This window comes from Misgurnus anguillicaudatus, chromosome 2, assembly GCF_027580225.2.
Source record: "Misgurnus anguillicaudatus chromosome 2, ASM2758022v2, whole genome shotgun sequence".
In the NCBI taxonomy this organism is placed as follows: domain Eukaryota; kingdom Metazoa; phylum Chordata; class Actinopteri; order Cypriniformes; family Cobitidae; genus Misgurnus; species Misgurnus anguillicaudatus.
Genome location: NC_073338.2, coordinates 41,614,421 through 41,629,891, shown reverse-complemented (window position 1 = coordinate 41,629,891; position 15,471 = coordinate 41,614,421). Strand labels below are relative to the sequence as shown.

Below are 15,471 nucleotides of genomic sequence, written 5' to 3'. Positions count from 1 at the left end.
CTCTGGAGGGGACACCACACCTATGTTACCATGGATACCATTTGTGATGATATTTTGGGATGCTGCATGATTAAACTTGTTTTTGTTTACTAGAATCTGCCAACCACACAAACTAAATATCCAAAGGGAGCCGAAATATCAGATGCAGTGTTTTTGTCAGAAAGTCTTGATCCACTGAGTATTCTCTGTGTCTGTTCTTTCATGTCTGATGCAATGGAAATCTTTTATCATCTATCATTATCTTCATTTTCTCTGTGAGAGAGAGAGACAAATGTCCGCACAAATATGTGACCCAGCCTGTGAAAACCCAGCAAAAGTCATTTTTTATTGTAATTTATTGTTAAAATCATACTACTTAAAGGATTACTCCACTTTCATAAAAATAAACTCCCGATAATTTATTCACCACCCTTTTCGTCCAAGTTGTTTATGCCTTTGTTTGTTTAGTCGAGAATAAATTAAGTTTTTTAAGGAATAAATGTATTTTCAGGATTTTTTCGAGTGTCGTGTGTGGCTCATCATGTCAAGAAGTTTGGTGCGTTATGTGAACCTAAGAGTTTCATGTCGAGGTGCATGCCTGCTGCTGATGCGTCGAGGGGGTTAATGATAAAAGAGACGCTCACGTTCACAAAATACTCACAAGAAATTAATTTAACACGTCTCTTTTGTCATGGGCCCCTTCGGGGCGTCTGCGGCGGGCATGTGTTTTGACATGATGCGTGATGCACATGGGTTCACATGATGGGCCAAACGGATATTTTGACATGCCGAGCCACACACATGATTGGCTAAATACATGTTTTGATGAGCTTCGCATTGTGCGCCCTTGAAAAGAAGTCATCTGCAGCCACTGGTCAGGTCAAAGATTAAAATTAAAGTGAAATGAATGACTAAAATCAAATCTCAAAATTAGATTAAGAGTTAAGCCTTTCACAGACTTGCTCACTAGTTAAAATGGCTAAAACATTTTGTACTTGAAATCTAATAATGCCTGTCAGGTTTGTGTGAGGGTTAGGTATAGGGTCAGGGTTGAGGGATTGAAAAAACAATGACTATAAGTCTTCATTAATTCTTTCCCCACCATTGACGAGTTGTCTCATCAATTAAAAGAAAACATTTGCATTTAAAAAAATGTGTTCCTGATGAATTTTTATGTAGTCTTGCAATACCAATTTATGAAAAAATTAAGCCAAAACGTTATTTACTAATTTTAAACTCTGTGTATGTTTTGATAATTGTTCTGAATCTGATCTCTAAAACAATTCCTTCACAAAAATGCAACTATTTCAGCTTTTTGCAAAAAAATTCAGAAATATATAGAAAAATACTCATATTTAAGAGTTTATAAGCAGAGAAAAAATATCGATCGGATGAAACGTTTGTTTTTGTTTGTTAATTGTTTGTTTATTGTTTGTTTGAAAACATAGGGGGCCCTATTTTAACGATCTGAAAAGCAAATGCGAAGCGCAAGCGTAAGTGACTGTGTGGGCGGATCTTGGGCGCTGTTGCTATTTTCCGGCGGGAGAAATAATTCTTGCGGGGTATAATAAGGGGTTGGTCTGAAGTAGGTTAATTATTCATAGGTGTGGTTTGGGCATAACGTCAAAAAAACCAATCAGAACGCTATCCAACATTCCCTTTAAACGCAAGGGCGCAAGTTCCCTGGTGGGTTGCTATTATTATGACGGATTTACCAGGCGCACGCCAGGAGCGGTTCACAGCCGAGGAGACCGACGTAAGAGCAGTCAAAGACAGAGAAGTTGTTTTGTATGGGGATAGGAGAAACCCGCCCAAATCAGCGTCGGTTAAACAGGCGTGAGAGGAAATAGCCACAATTGTCTCATCAGCTGGCATCCCCATTGTTGCGCCAAGCGCTACAATGATGTCAGGAGACGGGGGAATCCACAGCTTTCCAGCATAAATCGGGCACGCCGTGTAACGGGAGGTGGATCAGCCTCTACACATGACCTGACGCCAGCAGAGGACATCGCTGCGTCCACCCTCACCGCTGAAAGGGTTCGGGGGCTTTAGAATCGGACCCAAGAAACGCAAGCAAGGTCCAACCACAAAGTACACTTACAAATCAAGTTCATATACATTAAGGTTTCTTATGAAAACATTTTAATTATTATTTACATAAAATAAACGTAATACAGCCACACAACAAACTTATGAAAATATTTTAATCGTTATTTGCATGAGACTTTTTTTACGCAGCCACACAATAAATAAAAACTATCACCACAATGCTCACCACTATGATTTCCCTTATCTCATATGTTAATACTTTTTATTGTAACAATTTATGATTTGCAAAAATAACTGTTGCATCTGTGTAGATTAGATAAGCAAAGTTGTCCATGCTATACATTATGGTCAGGCATGCGCCCTTAAAATAGCATAATGAACCACGCGCAACGTGCCACTGACTTTAAACTAGTTTTTTTTGGTCAGTGGCGCAATTGTTTTTTGAAACTGCAAAATAGCATCAGGGAAGGTTTGCGCCGGAACACGCCTCCTTTTTTGCGCTGAACCGCCCAGGGAGCGCAAGTTCATTCCCTAGTTTGCCGACGTGCGTCTGTGGAGGGAAAACCCTGCTGTGCGCCGGTGCAAAATACGAATGATACATGCGTCACTGACAAAGTCAATTGCGCTGGGGGCCAGATAGGGCCCAGGATCTGTTCTCTCATTTGATATATTTATATGTTTATATATTTTTAAAAGAAAATTTTCCTAGAAGGCATTTTATGAAACTTTTGTGAAAATCACAAAAAATCCTGGTGGGCAACTTTTCAAAAAATGGCTGGCGGGGAATGAGTTAAAGGTGCCGTAGAATGTAAAACTTTATGAATAATAAGAGTTTGGTACATGGTATGACATTGTGAGCCTTAAACACGATTGTTTCCTCCTCCTTATATACACCTGGTGCATGCAAAAGACCACTGGAGAACAGGCCAATCTCAACATAACACCAACTGTGACATTAATGTGTTGCAATGTACACCCACCAAATTAAATTACACATTAAATTAAGTAAAATTTTGTTACAATGCTAAAAACAAAGTTGTGACTGCTGAATTAACGCTATATGCTAGTTAATGTTATATGCTAGCATTTACGCTAAAGTTCTACTATTAACGTTAGTTACATTTTGCAGGTCCATAAACAAAACACAACTTACCACTCAGGACATCTATTAACAATTGAACCAAACAATAGATTTTTCCTCACATTCTGTATCTTCATCTTGTAAAGGCTCAAACATAAGGTCTGTTTACACACACACACAGAGCTACTGAAGGAGCTGCTCTGTGAAACAGCCAATCAGAGCAGAGCTCAACATTATTATTCATGACCCATTCAAATAAGGAAATAACAGACCGTTTCATTCTAAAAGCAAATCCTAGGGTTGTAAATGGACATGTAAAACCATTTCTGGATAATTTTAGCACTTAATAAAGCCACGTCCTCTCTATGTAGATATCAGAGAACAATTTAACATCATTTCGATGCATTTTTGGGCACCTTTAATGAAGTAAAAAGTGTTTATCTGTGTAGCATAACAACTGCTTCCCTCATGCTTTTTCATTCTGTCTGTACATTACTGCGATGCTTAGTCAGTTAGAGATTTTTAGTTTGATTAATATGACTTATTTTTTAACAGGTGACATCACACAGAAGGGCTATGAGAAAAAGAGATCAAAAGTTTTGCAACCATACCTACCTCACACACCAGGTAATAAACACATGCATTCTAGTGACCCTAATACACACACACAGACATCCTTTATACACAGTATAATGTTTATGATACATCGGCTAATTTGTTGGTGTGTAAGGGGTCGAGCGTCATGTTCCTGTCACACCCTCTTCATCGTCTTCCTCATCCTCCCGCTATCAGCGACGAAGGTCCAATGGCACCAGGGATGAGCGTTATCGCTCAGGTGAGATAAAAAGTTGGGAGGTGGTTACCATAGACAGTAAATATTAAAATATGTGCTTAGTAATAAATATACAGTATTTGAACTTAAACTACACTCAATAATTAAAGAAACAAATGACGGCAAACAAACGATTAAACTCAAAGTTGTAGTAGGGTAGTATTTTTTTATCAGATGTTATAAGTAATGTTGTAATTTATCTTTATCTCTTCATCAGATGTACACTCAGAAGCTGTTCAGGCCGCATTAGAGAGACACAGTGAAAGAAAGATGGCCGTGTTGTTGCCATCCAAGCGGCGATCGCTCATCGGTCAAACCTCCATGGACACGTACACACCTCCAGGTGTGTGTATGCGCAAGCGTTTGTGCGTAAGTGTTCAGTATGTGAGTGTGTGTAACCGCTGAATCTTCCTGTGTTTGTGCAGACTCGTCATCTGGCTCTGATGCTGAGGGGTCTCTGGGGAGGGCAGGGGGTGTCGGTGTAGACTCCTGGATCAGCAGAGCTCTCCACGCCTCACCTTCAACATCATCGTCGTCATCCTCACACAGCAACAGCTCTGCCAATGCAGCTCGAATGGCAGAGACCAACATGCACTCCTTCGGCCGTAAGTGCAAACATGTATTTTTTATCGTGTGGAAATTGTATTTTTCACATTCGGTTTCTCACAGCCAATCAACACCTTCCCAGTCACATTTCATACTGTTGTAATGTGAAAATAGATTTATGATGACACCTTAAGTGCTCAACTTTAACTCTCCTACCATCTTTCGCACTTTCTTTTACACAGTCGGTCCAATGTCTCATCTCTCTCTGAAAAGGCGGGGCTTAAGGGAAATGGGCGTGTCTGCTGAGAACGGTATTGTCATCAGGCACTCCGCTGACTACCAATCAGATCGCCCCTGGTCATCTTTGGATTCTGAAGGTGTGTCCACTAGTGTTTTATATCAACAATTCAGCATAATGTCAATAATGGCCCTAATGGTTTTAGGTAAAGGATGCCGTTGTGCAGCACTGTTTTGTGTACACACAGCTTTTAGGTTTGTTATGCTGTGTGTTACTGTACTGATATGAGTTTACCTGTTTGTTTGTGCGAAGCAGACAGTCTGTCAGCCCCTCCTGACATCACCAGCTACACATCTGACCCCGCCCCCATCTTTGTGCAACGACCACAGGTTGCCATACTAACCAAGCCTCCGCCCAAATATGGCAATGCTGAGCTAATGGAGACTGGAGATGGTGAGGAGAGAAAGAGTTTGTGTGTTTGCATACTGTTTTTAAGATTTATTCTGCATTTATTCCGAGCTTCATGATTTGAAATAATTTTTAATTCATTGCTATTATTGTTATATTTTTCCTTTTTTTTAATATATTTTAACCATCAAAAGACAGCTATGACAGACAATACATGCCTAATAATGCTGGGATATGCTCCAGCACTTCCTTGTAGATTAAGCGATATGTATAATAAATATATTGTACACTTAAAGGAATATTCAATTTTCTTAAAAGAAAAATCCAGATAATTTACTCACCACCATGTCATCCAAAATGTTGATATCTTTCTTTGTTCAGTCGAGAAGAAATTATGTTTTTTGAGGGGAACATTGCAGGATTTTTCTCATTTTGATGGACTTTAGTAGAGCCCAACATTTAATACTTGGCTCAACACTTGGCAGTTTTTTTTCAGCGGAGTTTCAAAGAACTATAAACGATCCCAAACGAGGCATAAGGGTCTTGTCTGGCGAAACGATTGTCATTTTTGACAAGAAAAATGACAAATATACACTTTTAAACCACAACTTCTCGTCTAGATCCGGTCGTGATGCGCCAGCGTGACCCCATGCAATACGTCATGACGTCAAGAGGTCACGGATAATGTTGGCAAAACTACGCCCCAGTGTTTACAAGTGTGTTGAAAGAGGACCGTTCCTACGTTGTTGTATTTCAACTGATACTAATTAATGTCTTTGTGTCAGTTTATTGTATAAAATGGTCCGCAAATTTGCGTTTTATATATGTAACACGGGACCTCCCTACGTCACTACGCATTTACGTTAGGTCGCGCTGGACCGGACCTAGACGAAAAGTTGTGGTTTAAAAGAGCATATTTTTTATTTTTCTTGTCAAAGATGACAATCGTTTCGCTAGATAAGGCCCTAATGCCTCGTTTGGGATCGTTTATAGACCTTTGAAACTCCGTTGAAAAAAAAATGTTAAGTGTTGAGTTAAGTATTAAATGTTGGGCTCTATTTAAGTCCATTAAAATGAGAAAAATCCTGCAATGTTTTCCTCAAAAAACATAATTTCTTCTCGACTGAACAAAGAACGACATCAACATTTTGGATGACATGGTGGTGAGTAAATTATCTGGATTTTTCTTTCAAGAAAATGGAATATTCCTTTAACATTTTTTTAGCTTCCCTAAAGGTACATTGTGTAACTTTTAGAAGGATCTCTTGACAGAAATGCAATATAAAATACATAACTATCTACATTTATCTACATCACCGCAGGGCTCCTAACATGCAAGTGGCCGTCATGTTTCTACAGTAGCCCTAAACGGACAAACAGTTCTATAGAGCGTGTTTTGTCACAACGTTGTCTCAGTTAATCACATGTTCGTTCTGTGGCGGCTACCGTATCTTTTCTCTGCGTTTCGACAGGTAGGGGTGAGCTGTGGAGTGAGTCTTTTGTACTTGTAATATACAGTCTTACTGCTTGATGTCTCTAAAAATCTACACACTTGTCCTTTAAATGTTTAAGTTTAATCAAATTGGTTGTGCAAGTGTTTTAAATTTGACACTTATCAGATTAGGTTAAGCAATTGCAATTTGGTTTTATGGGTTGCTATAACTTATAAAAACCACCTGAAATTGCTTAACCTAATTTGCTAAGGCTGCGTCTGAAACCGCCCACTTCCAAACTATATACGGACTACCGGCACATCCGGGAACTTGACTGTAAATTTCGTCACCGCCCCTTTTTGGGGGAAAATAAACCAGACTTCCCATTGACTTCCATTCAAAATAGCGGAATTAAGCAACGTTTGTACACAGCCGGCAAGCGTAAATAACTTATGAAGATACATTAACACATTTAATTTGGTCAATATAAAAACATGTCCCTTTCATTCTCACAGCGTCAAATTTGTGTAACAGTGCTATTCCGCTATTTTGAATGGAAGTCAATGGAAGGTCTAGTTTATTTTCCCCCAAAAGTGGGCGTGAACCTGTTCAGAGACATTTCTATGACGTTGCGCCGGTTGTGCGTATAGTAGGCGAAAAGCAGTGGGCGTGTCGAGCAGTATGTCCTAATTCATAGTATTCCAAAAGCAGTAAGCGAAAAGTACCCGGATGACCTACTATTTCCGGCAAGATCTGGATGTGTTCATTCGATGGACCCTTTATCATCCCGTAAGCCCCCGGGAGGGAAGTTATGCAATGTAGAAGAAGAAGGAGAGGTGTTTTTTTATTAAAAAATCTCCAAAAGCAGTAATGCGGCTCTATTTAAATCCAAATACATATTATAAACAGCTGTCCCTTGTGGTTAAATTGCACTAGTTTAACGTCATTCCAGTTAACGACAAACTTGTTGTTATGACGACGTATGTCATGTGATGTATCAACATGGCGGATGTAGTACGTCCGAATTCATTCATACTATTGTTTCATATCATACTACTGTTTTAACGGTAGATGAGTAGGTACTTCATCTAATTCTGTACTTACTGTCACAGTATGAGATTTCAGACGCAGCCGAAGGGCCAGATTTAGTAACAGCTTGCGCAAAAAGTTAAATAACGACTGTCTGGTTTTACTGAAGACGCGCGGTGGATCATTAGCGCTGAAAAGGTGTGGTCTAGTTATTTTTGCGACTGACCTTATTGCATATGCATTTCTAGGAGTTTTCCTTTCAGATGCAACATTTTGGGAGGAGATTATTTTTACTTTGCGCTTAAATGGCTGCAATTGTTGTTAAACAGAAGGGACATCACAGAAATCAGAGAACGCATGTAAACCTTCACTTTTTAGTGTCCAAACTAGGGGCCGGGGCCCCCAGGGGGGCCGCGAGATGGAGCCAGGGGGCCCAGTTTTATGACATTTAATGAAATACATTAATTTATCATGAATTCTGTGTAATTAAACCTAAAAAAAATAAGGCTACTAACCAAAAGCACTACTTTTTTGTATAATTTAATGGTTTTTTTTAATTAAAATGTTGAGTTTTAGAACAGTTTTTTGTCACAAATTTTCTTTGGGGGGCTGAGAAGGAATGCACCGTACACAAGGCGGGCCGCACGCTGAAAAAGTTTGGGAACCACTGGCTTAGTAAGCTGTGATGTCTGTGGTACTGAACTCAAGTGCATCACGCGTTAACTCATCAGCTATGTTTATTCGCGACCCAGAACTATTTTGCGCTGCTCTTAGTAGATTGTGGAAATCAGCTGTTGCGCCTGTATTATTTAATTTTTACGCTTTTTCGTAAATTACCCGCAGATATTACCACTTCCATTGGTGCATTTTTGGAACTGCGCTAATTTGCCCTGTTTAGTAAATCTGGCCCTAAGTGTAGTTAAAATGTATAGGTGTAATGTAGGTTTTTAGCAACATCTGTATAGCTCAGTGGTAGAGCATTGCGTTTGCAGCGCACAAGTTCATGGGTTCGAACCGAGGGAACTCAAGTACTAATAAAAATGTATAGCTTGTAATGCGATGTAAGTCGCTTTGAATAAAAGTGTCTGCCAAATGCATAAATATATCTAGCAGTGAGATTCTGAGTTGCAACCAACCTCAATTTCTAAATGTAGTGAGAATCTACGAAAGCTACCAAAGGACAAACATGTCGACGTCATCATATGAGACAACGTAGGAACGAAACGCGCTCTGTAGAACAATTTGTCTGTTTAGAGCTATTGTAGAAACATGGCGGCGACTTCCATGTAAGGGGACCGGAGGTGTATGTAGATAAAACTTGTTCCAAGGTAATAAAAACAATACAGTTCTTTATGTAAGGTCTTTATACACCACTGATAATATAGTTATGTATATTTATATTGCATTTCTGTCAAGAGATCCTTCCTAAAGTTACACAATGCGCCTTTAAAATAGTAAGTTACAATTACTTTTATAGTCAAGTTGTTTAAACTTAAATTTAAAGTTAATTTAATCTTATTAATTTTATTTAACACTTAACATGTGATCATTGGTGTGTTCATGTGTAGGTGTTCCTGTAAGTAGCCGTGTCTCTGCAAAGATCCAGCAGCTGGTTAACACGCTGAAACGGCCGAAACGAAAACCTTTGAGAGAGTTCTTCGTGGAGGACTTTGAAGAATTGCTAGAAGGTTCAGATGTTTTTCTTCCCGTTGGTGCCTCTGATTGATTTAAAGTCGGATAGAAATTCGTACACCAGAAACCTTCTTAAACTTTGACAGTCAGTGACGGATCAAATGAGACGCATCACTTTCATCTTAAATTCTTTACATCCTGCACAGAAAAACTTTATTTGATCCAGACATTTTCACAGATGATCCAGTTCTTAAAGAAATCCCAAATGACGATTCTAACAAAACACTCCCATCATTCACTCCTCATGTTGTTTGTGCAAGAATCTAAATTATGACCAATTCTTTCATTTTAGTGTGAGATGTAAGGGGGTAGTTCACCCGCTCTTTGTTCATCTGAACCAAAACAGATATTTATGCCTTCAGGACACTTCGAAATAAACAGCACAAGTCACATGGAGTTATTTAATGCCACTTTTGTGTCCTTTTAAAGCTTAAGGAGGGGCGGTCAAAATCCAGTCCTATGGTAAACAGAAAAAGCAAAGCAACACTTTTGGTGTACACGTAGGTGCTTTAAACAACATGAGGGCGAGTAAATATAACAAAGTTCATTTTTGAGTGATCTATTCCAGTTAACATAGTGTTTGAATGTTCAGCATTAAAGTACAGTGATACAGAATGCAGGTCTGCGTGTAATTTCAGTATCATGCTAACTCAGTGTTTGCCATCTGCAGTGCAGCCGTTTGATCCCTCTGTGCCACACCCAGAGGGGGCGGAGTCAACAGTCATGCAAGGAGAGGAGCTTGACAGACTTAAAAACTGCCCAGCGTCCCTGGAAGCGGCCCTTCTGCGTTGGGGGGCCATCGCACCCAAAGCCCCCTGTCTGACAACTATGCACGGCAGTGGCAAACCGCCATACACACTTACATATGGTACAAAACATTTTTAAAATATGAGTTAAAACCTGTTGTTTGGTTGTACCGGTGCTTATACATTTTTGTTTATACGTGCGTAGGCAAGCTCTGGTCCAGAAGTTTGAAATTGGCCTATAACCTTCTCCACAAGCTGGGAACCAAGCAAGAACCAATCCTTCATCCCGGAGACAGAGTAAGAGAGAGTTTAAATAATTATTAAAAAGTAGTTGCTGTAACATTTATGGGGTAACACAAACAATTTAGAGCACCTGTTAAGTATAGTTATGTCTCGGCCTAAGAAAAGAGCGTGATTTGGTCTGCCGTCTACCTCCAGTTTACAGTTATACATTAAAAGACTGATGAAGAAAGAGTTATGTGCATTGTCTTTGTTTGTTAGGTTGCACTGGTGTATCCCAATAATGATCCTGCAGCATTCATGGTGGCGTTTTGTGGCTGTCTTTTGGCTGAAGTTGTTCCTGTCCCAATTGAAGTGCCACTCACAAAGAAGGTAATGAACTGAAATGGTGGACAGTTGAATAGGAGGATGGACCACAGTTATATTTCGGGGCCAGAAGAGATTCTCATTTTAATTTGGACAAGCAAGCATTATTTTCTTGAAACTCTTGTGACGTTATCTTGAAATGCTTGCCTGATAACTATAAGTTATATACAGAAAGTCAAACACGTGCCAATAACACTTAAACACTATTAAACCTTTTAACAATACCAGATTCAAGCTAACAGAGTTTTGTCTGAGGTGTGCCCTTCCTCTCTCTTACCTCAAAGGATGCTGGGAGTCAACAGATCGGCTTCCTGTTGGGCAGCTGCGGTGTAGCCGTAGCATTGACCAGTGATGCCTGTCATAAAGGCCTTCCCAAGAGCTCTAGCGGTGATGTCATGCAGTTCAAAGGTCAGAGAGATCATAGCATCACCTTCTTACAAGTCCTAATATGGGATTCATCTTTAGGTATGAATTTATGTGTGTTTTTGTCGATGTCATTGATTTTTGCGTTTGCTTGTTCAGGATGGCCAAAGTTGCTTTGGGTGCTGACTGACTCCAGACATTTATCAAAACCCCCGAGAGAATATTTCCCTCTCATTAAAGATGCCAACAACGACACAGCATACATAGAGGTAAGGTAACACACTGTGTGCATGAATGTTGAATACATTTAAATTTTATATGTGTGGGAGTGTTTTGTGGTTTGATTGACAGTATAAGATGTATCATAATTTCATTACAAATGTAATGAGAGTGTTTGATTGACAGTTTGAGTTGTTTCATTCTTTTATTACAGATGTATTGAGAGTGGGTGTGCTTTGCTGTTTGATTGAGAGTTTGTGTTATTTCACCATTTCATTACAGATGTAATGAGAGTGGGCGTGTTTTGCTGTTTGATTGACAGTTTGTGTTTTTTCACCATTTTATTACAGATGTAATGAGACTGGTTGTGTTTTGTCGTTTGTTTGACAGTATAAGTTATATCATTACTTCCTTGCAGTTCTAATGAGAGTGGGCGTGTTTTGTTGTTTGATTGACAGTATAAGTTGTATCGTAATTTCATTACATATGTAATAAGAGTGGGTGTGTTTTGCGGTTTGATTGACAGTATGAGTTGTATCATAACTTCATTACAGATGTAATGAGCGTGGGCGTGTTTTGCCACTTGATTGACAGTTTGAGGTTTTCTTTTCACCCTTTTATTACAGATGTAATGAGACTGGGCATGTTTTGCGGTTTGATTGTCAGTATAAGTTATAATTATTTCATTGCAGTTCTAATGAGAGTGGGTGTGTTTTTGATTTGATTGACAGTATGAGTTGTATCATTATTTCATTACAGTTCTAGTTAGAGTGGGTGTGTTTTTGATTTGATTGACAGTATGAGTTGTATCATTATTTCATTACAGTTTCATGAAAGTGGGTGTGTTGTTGTTTGATTGACAGTATAAGTTGTATTATAATTTCATTAGATATGTAATGAGAGTGGGTGTGTTTTGTGGTTTGATTGACAGTATGAGTTGTATCATAACTTCATTACAGATGTAATGAGAGTGGGCGTGTTTTGCCGTTTGATTGACAGTTTGAGTTTTTTTCACTATTGTATTACAGATGTAATGAGAGTGGGCGGGTTTTGTGGTTTGATTGACAGTATAAGTTATATCATTATTTCATTGCAGTTCTAATGAGAGTGGGCGTGTTTTGTTGTTTGATTGACAGTATGAGTTGTATCATAACTTTATTACAGATATAATGAGAGTTGGCGTGTTTTGCCGTTTGATTGACAGTTTGAGTTTTTTTCACTATTTTATTACAGATGTAATGAGAGTGGGCGTGTTTTGCCGTTTGATTGACAGTTTGAGTTTTTTTTACTATTTTATTACGGATGTAATGAGAGTGGGCATGTTTTGCGGTTTGATTGACAGTATAAGTTATCATTATTTCATTGCAGTTCTAATTAGAGTGGGTGTGTTTTTGATTTGATTGACAGTATGAGTTGTATCATTATTTCATTACAGTTCTAGTGAGAGTGTTTTGTGGTTTGATTGACACTGTAAGTTGTATTATTATTCCATTACAATTTTCATGAAAGTGGGCGTGTTTTGTGGTTTGATTTACAGTTTGAGTTGTATCATTATTTCATTACAGTTTTAATGAAAGGGGGGGGGGCGTGTTTTTTGGTTTGATTGATAGTATGAGTTTTATCATAATTTCATTACAGATGTAATGAGAGTGGGTGTGTGTTTTTGCAGTTTGATTGACAGTATGACTTTTATCATAATTTTACTGCAGTTCAAATGAGAGTGGGCGTGTTTTGCGGTTTGATTGACAGCTTGCGTTGTTTTATTATTTCAGTACAGATGTAATGAGAGTGGGCGTGTTTTGCGGTTTGATTGACAGTATGAGTTGTATCATAATTTCATTACAGATGTAATAAGAGTGGGTGTGTTTTGCAGTTTGATTAACAGTATGAGTTTTATCATAATTTCATTGCAGTCCTAATGAGAGTGGGCGTGTTTTGCGGTTTGATTGACAGGATGAGTTTTATCATAATTTCATTGCAGTACTAATGAGAGTGGGCGTGTTTTGCGGTTTGATTGACAGTATGAGTTTTATCATAATTTCATTGCAGTACTAATGAGAGTGGGCATGTTTTGCGGTTTGATTGACAGTATGAGTTGTATCATAATTTCATGACAGATGTAATGAGAGTGGGCGTGTTTTGCGGTTTGATTGACAGTATGAGTTTTATCATAATTTTATTGCAATTCTCGTGGGCATGTTTTGCGGTTTGATTGACAGCTTGAGTTGTTTCATTATTTCACTACAGATGTAAAGAGAGTGGGCGTGTTTTGCGGTTTGATTGACAGTATGAGTTTTATCATAATTTAATTGCAGATGTAAAGAGAGTGGGTGTGTTTTGCGGTTTGATTGACAGCTTGAGTTGTTTCATTATTTCATTACAGATGTAATGAGAGTGGGCGTGTTTTGCGGTATGATTGACAGCTTGAGTTGTTTAATTATTTCATTACAGATGTAATGAGAGTGGACGTGTTTTGCGGTTTGATTGACATTTTGAGTTGTTTCATTATTTTTATTACAAATGTAATGAGAGTGGGCGTGTTTTGCGGTTTGATTGACAGTATAAGCTGTATCATAATTTCATGACAGATGTAATTAGAGTGGGCGTGTTTTGCGGTTTGATTAACAGAAAGAGTTTTACATTTTCATTGAAGTTCTAATGAGAGTGGGCGTGTGTTGCAGTTTGACCGCTTGAGTTGTTTCATTATTTCATTACAGATGTAATACTGTAAGAGTGGGCGTGTTTTGCGGTTTGATTGACAGCTCGAATAGTTTCATAATTTCATTTCAGTTCTAAAGAGAGTGGGCATGTATTTTAGTTTGATTGACAGTTAAAGTTATATATTTATTTGTCTGTGTCCAAAATAGCACCCTATACTCTAAAATGGCGCACTATTTGAGGAATCAACAATTTTTAGTTGTGTCCGAAATCTTTGTGGACTTAGAGTGCATTCCTTTAAGTGAACTATACAAGTGGACTAATGCATGGAATAGTGAATGAGGATATAGGGGGCTATTTCGGACATGGCCATTATAGTTCTAATCAAAGTGGGTGTGTTTTTTGGTTTGATTGGCAGTATTAGTAATATCATAATTACATTGCATTCCCAATGAGAGTGGGTGTGTTTTGTGGTTTGATTGACAGTACAAGACCTGCAAGGATGGGAGTGTGTTGGGAATAACCGTGACCAGGATGGCAATGCTCACACACTGCCAAACACTCACACAGACCTGCGGATACAGCGAGGGTTAGATATACCCACCTACACAACCTAACACTAGAATCCACTTGTACATATGTAGACACACAAATATAAGCTTCTGATAAAAAGTGTATTTCATTATTCATAATCTGTTGGTTCCAATGTTTTACGTGGTTTATGTGTGTTTGTTTCAGCGGAGACGATAATAAATGTGTTGGATTTTAAGAAGGGTATCGGCCTCTGGCACAGTGTTCAGACGGTAACATAAGATTATCTTTGTTACGTGTCATTTATCAGACATAAATGTTTAAAAACGTTTGTCGATTTAACTTCTCTGTCTCTTTCTTTGTAGAGTGTTTTAAATATGTTACATGTGGTCAGTGTTCCATATGCTCTTATGAAGGTGAATCCCCTATCTTGGATCCAAATGATTGGCCAGTACAAAGGTGCACATACACACACAGAGCACAGTATATACTCTTTACGTGCCTGTATCATACCTGCTTTTATCACTGCTACTCATCTACATAAAAACAAACACACTGTTTTGTGAAATGTGAAACTCTTTGTGTTTTTGCAGCTAAGGTGGCTTGTGTGAAGAGCAGGGATCTACACTGGGCTTTGATGGCCCACAAAGATCATATCGACTCCAACATGAGTTCACTGAGAATGCTGCTAATCGCGGATGGTTCGAACCCCTGTAAGGAAGTATTCGTTATTCGTGTATCTTTTCATGCAAGAAAACCTGTATTGTATCAATGCTCTTTGTCTCTTTGTCAGGGTCGATATCCTCTTGCGATGCATTCCTAAATGTGTTCCAAAATATGGGCTTGAGATCAGAGGTCATTTGCCCATGTGCCGGCTCCCCTGAGGCATTAACTGTAGCTGTCAGGAGGTATGAAATACGCCCTTGTTCTCTTTGCTCAGTAAACAAATGCATGGCTTCGCTGTATATGCACAGACATACATGTGCACAAGTCATTCTTGTGCTATGAAATCTGTTTTCAGTTTAAGCTCAATAAAATAGGAGGTTCGGTTGTTTGTGGTC

At 38.7% G+C, this 15,471-nt stretch overlaps 1 protein-coding gene across 4 annotated transcripts in view; it reads left to right on the top strand.

Annotated features, from left to right (window-relative positions):
- dip2cb (disco-interacting protein 2 homolog Cb) overlaps positions 1-15,471 on the top strand; it is a 46,112-nt gene that overhangs the window by 13,102 nt on the left and 17,539 nt on the right. For 2 of the 4 annotated variants that reach the window (XM_055203257.2, XM_055203255.2), the window contains exons 2-18: positions 3,665-3,736; positions 3,840-3,944; positions 4,159-4,284; positions 4,367-4,546; positions 4,730-4,864; positions 5,038-5,178; positions 9,164-9,283; positions 9,958-10,155; positions 10,239-10,330; positions 10,535-10,645; positions 10,924-11,047; positions 11,162-11,271; positions 14,366-14,468; positions 14,618-14,682; positions 14,776-14,869; positions 15,004-15,123; positions 15,204-15,318. In XM_055203257.2, the coding sequence (XP_055059232.2) occupies positions 3,665-3,736; positions 3,840-3,944; positions 4,159-4,284; positions 4,367-4,546; positions 4,730-4,864; positions 5,038-5,178; positions 9,164-9,283; positions 9,958-10,155; positions 10,239-10,330; positions 10,535-10,645; positions 10,924-11,047; positions 11,162-11,271; positions 14,366-14,468; positions 14,618-14,682; positions 14,776-14,869; positions 15,004-15,123; positions 15,204-15,318 (2,011 nt within the window). The remainder of the gene's footprint in view (positions 1-3,664; positions 3,737-3,839; positions 3,945-4,158; positions 4,285-4,366; positions 4,547-4,729; positions 4,865-5,037; positions 5,179-9,163; positions 9,284-9,957; positions 10,156-10,238; positions 10,331-10,534; positions 10,646-10,923; positions 11,048-11,161; positions 11,272-14,365; positions 14,469-14,617; positions 14,683-14,775; positions 14,870-15,003; positions 15,124-15,203; positions 15,319-15,471) is intronic. The other 2 variants (XM_055203258.2, XM_055203256.2) reach the window with 1 other exon arrangement.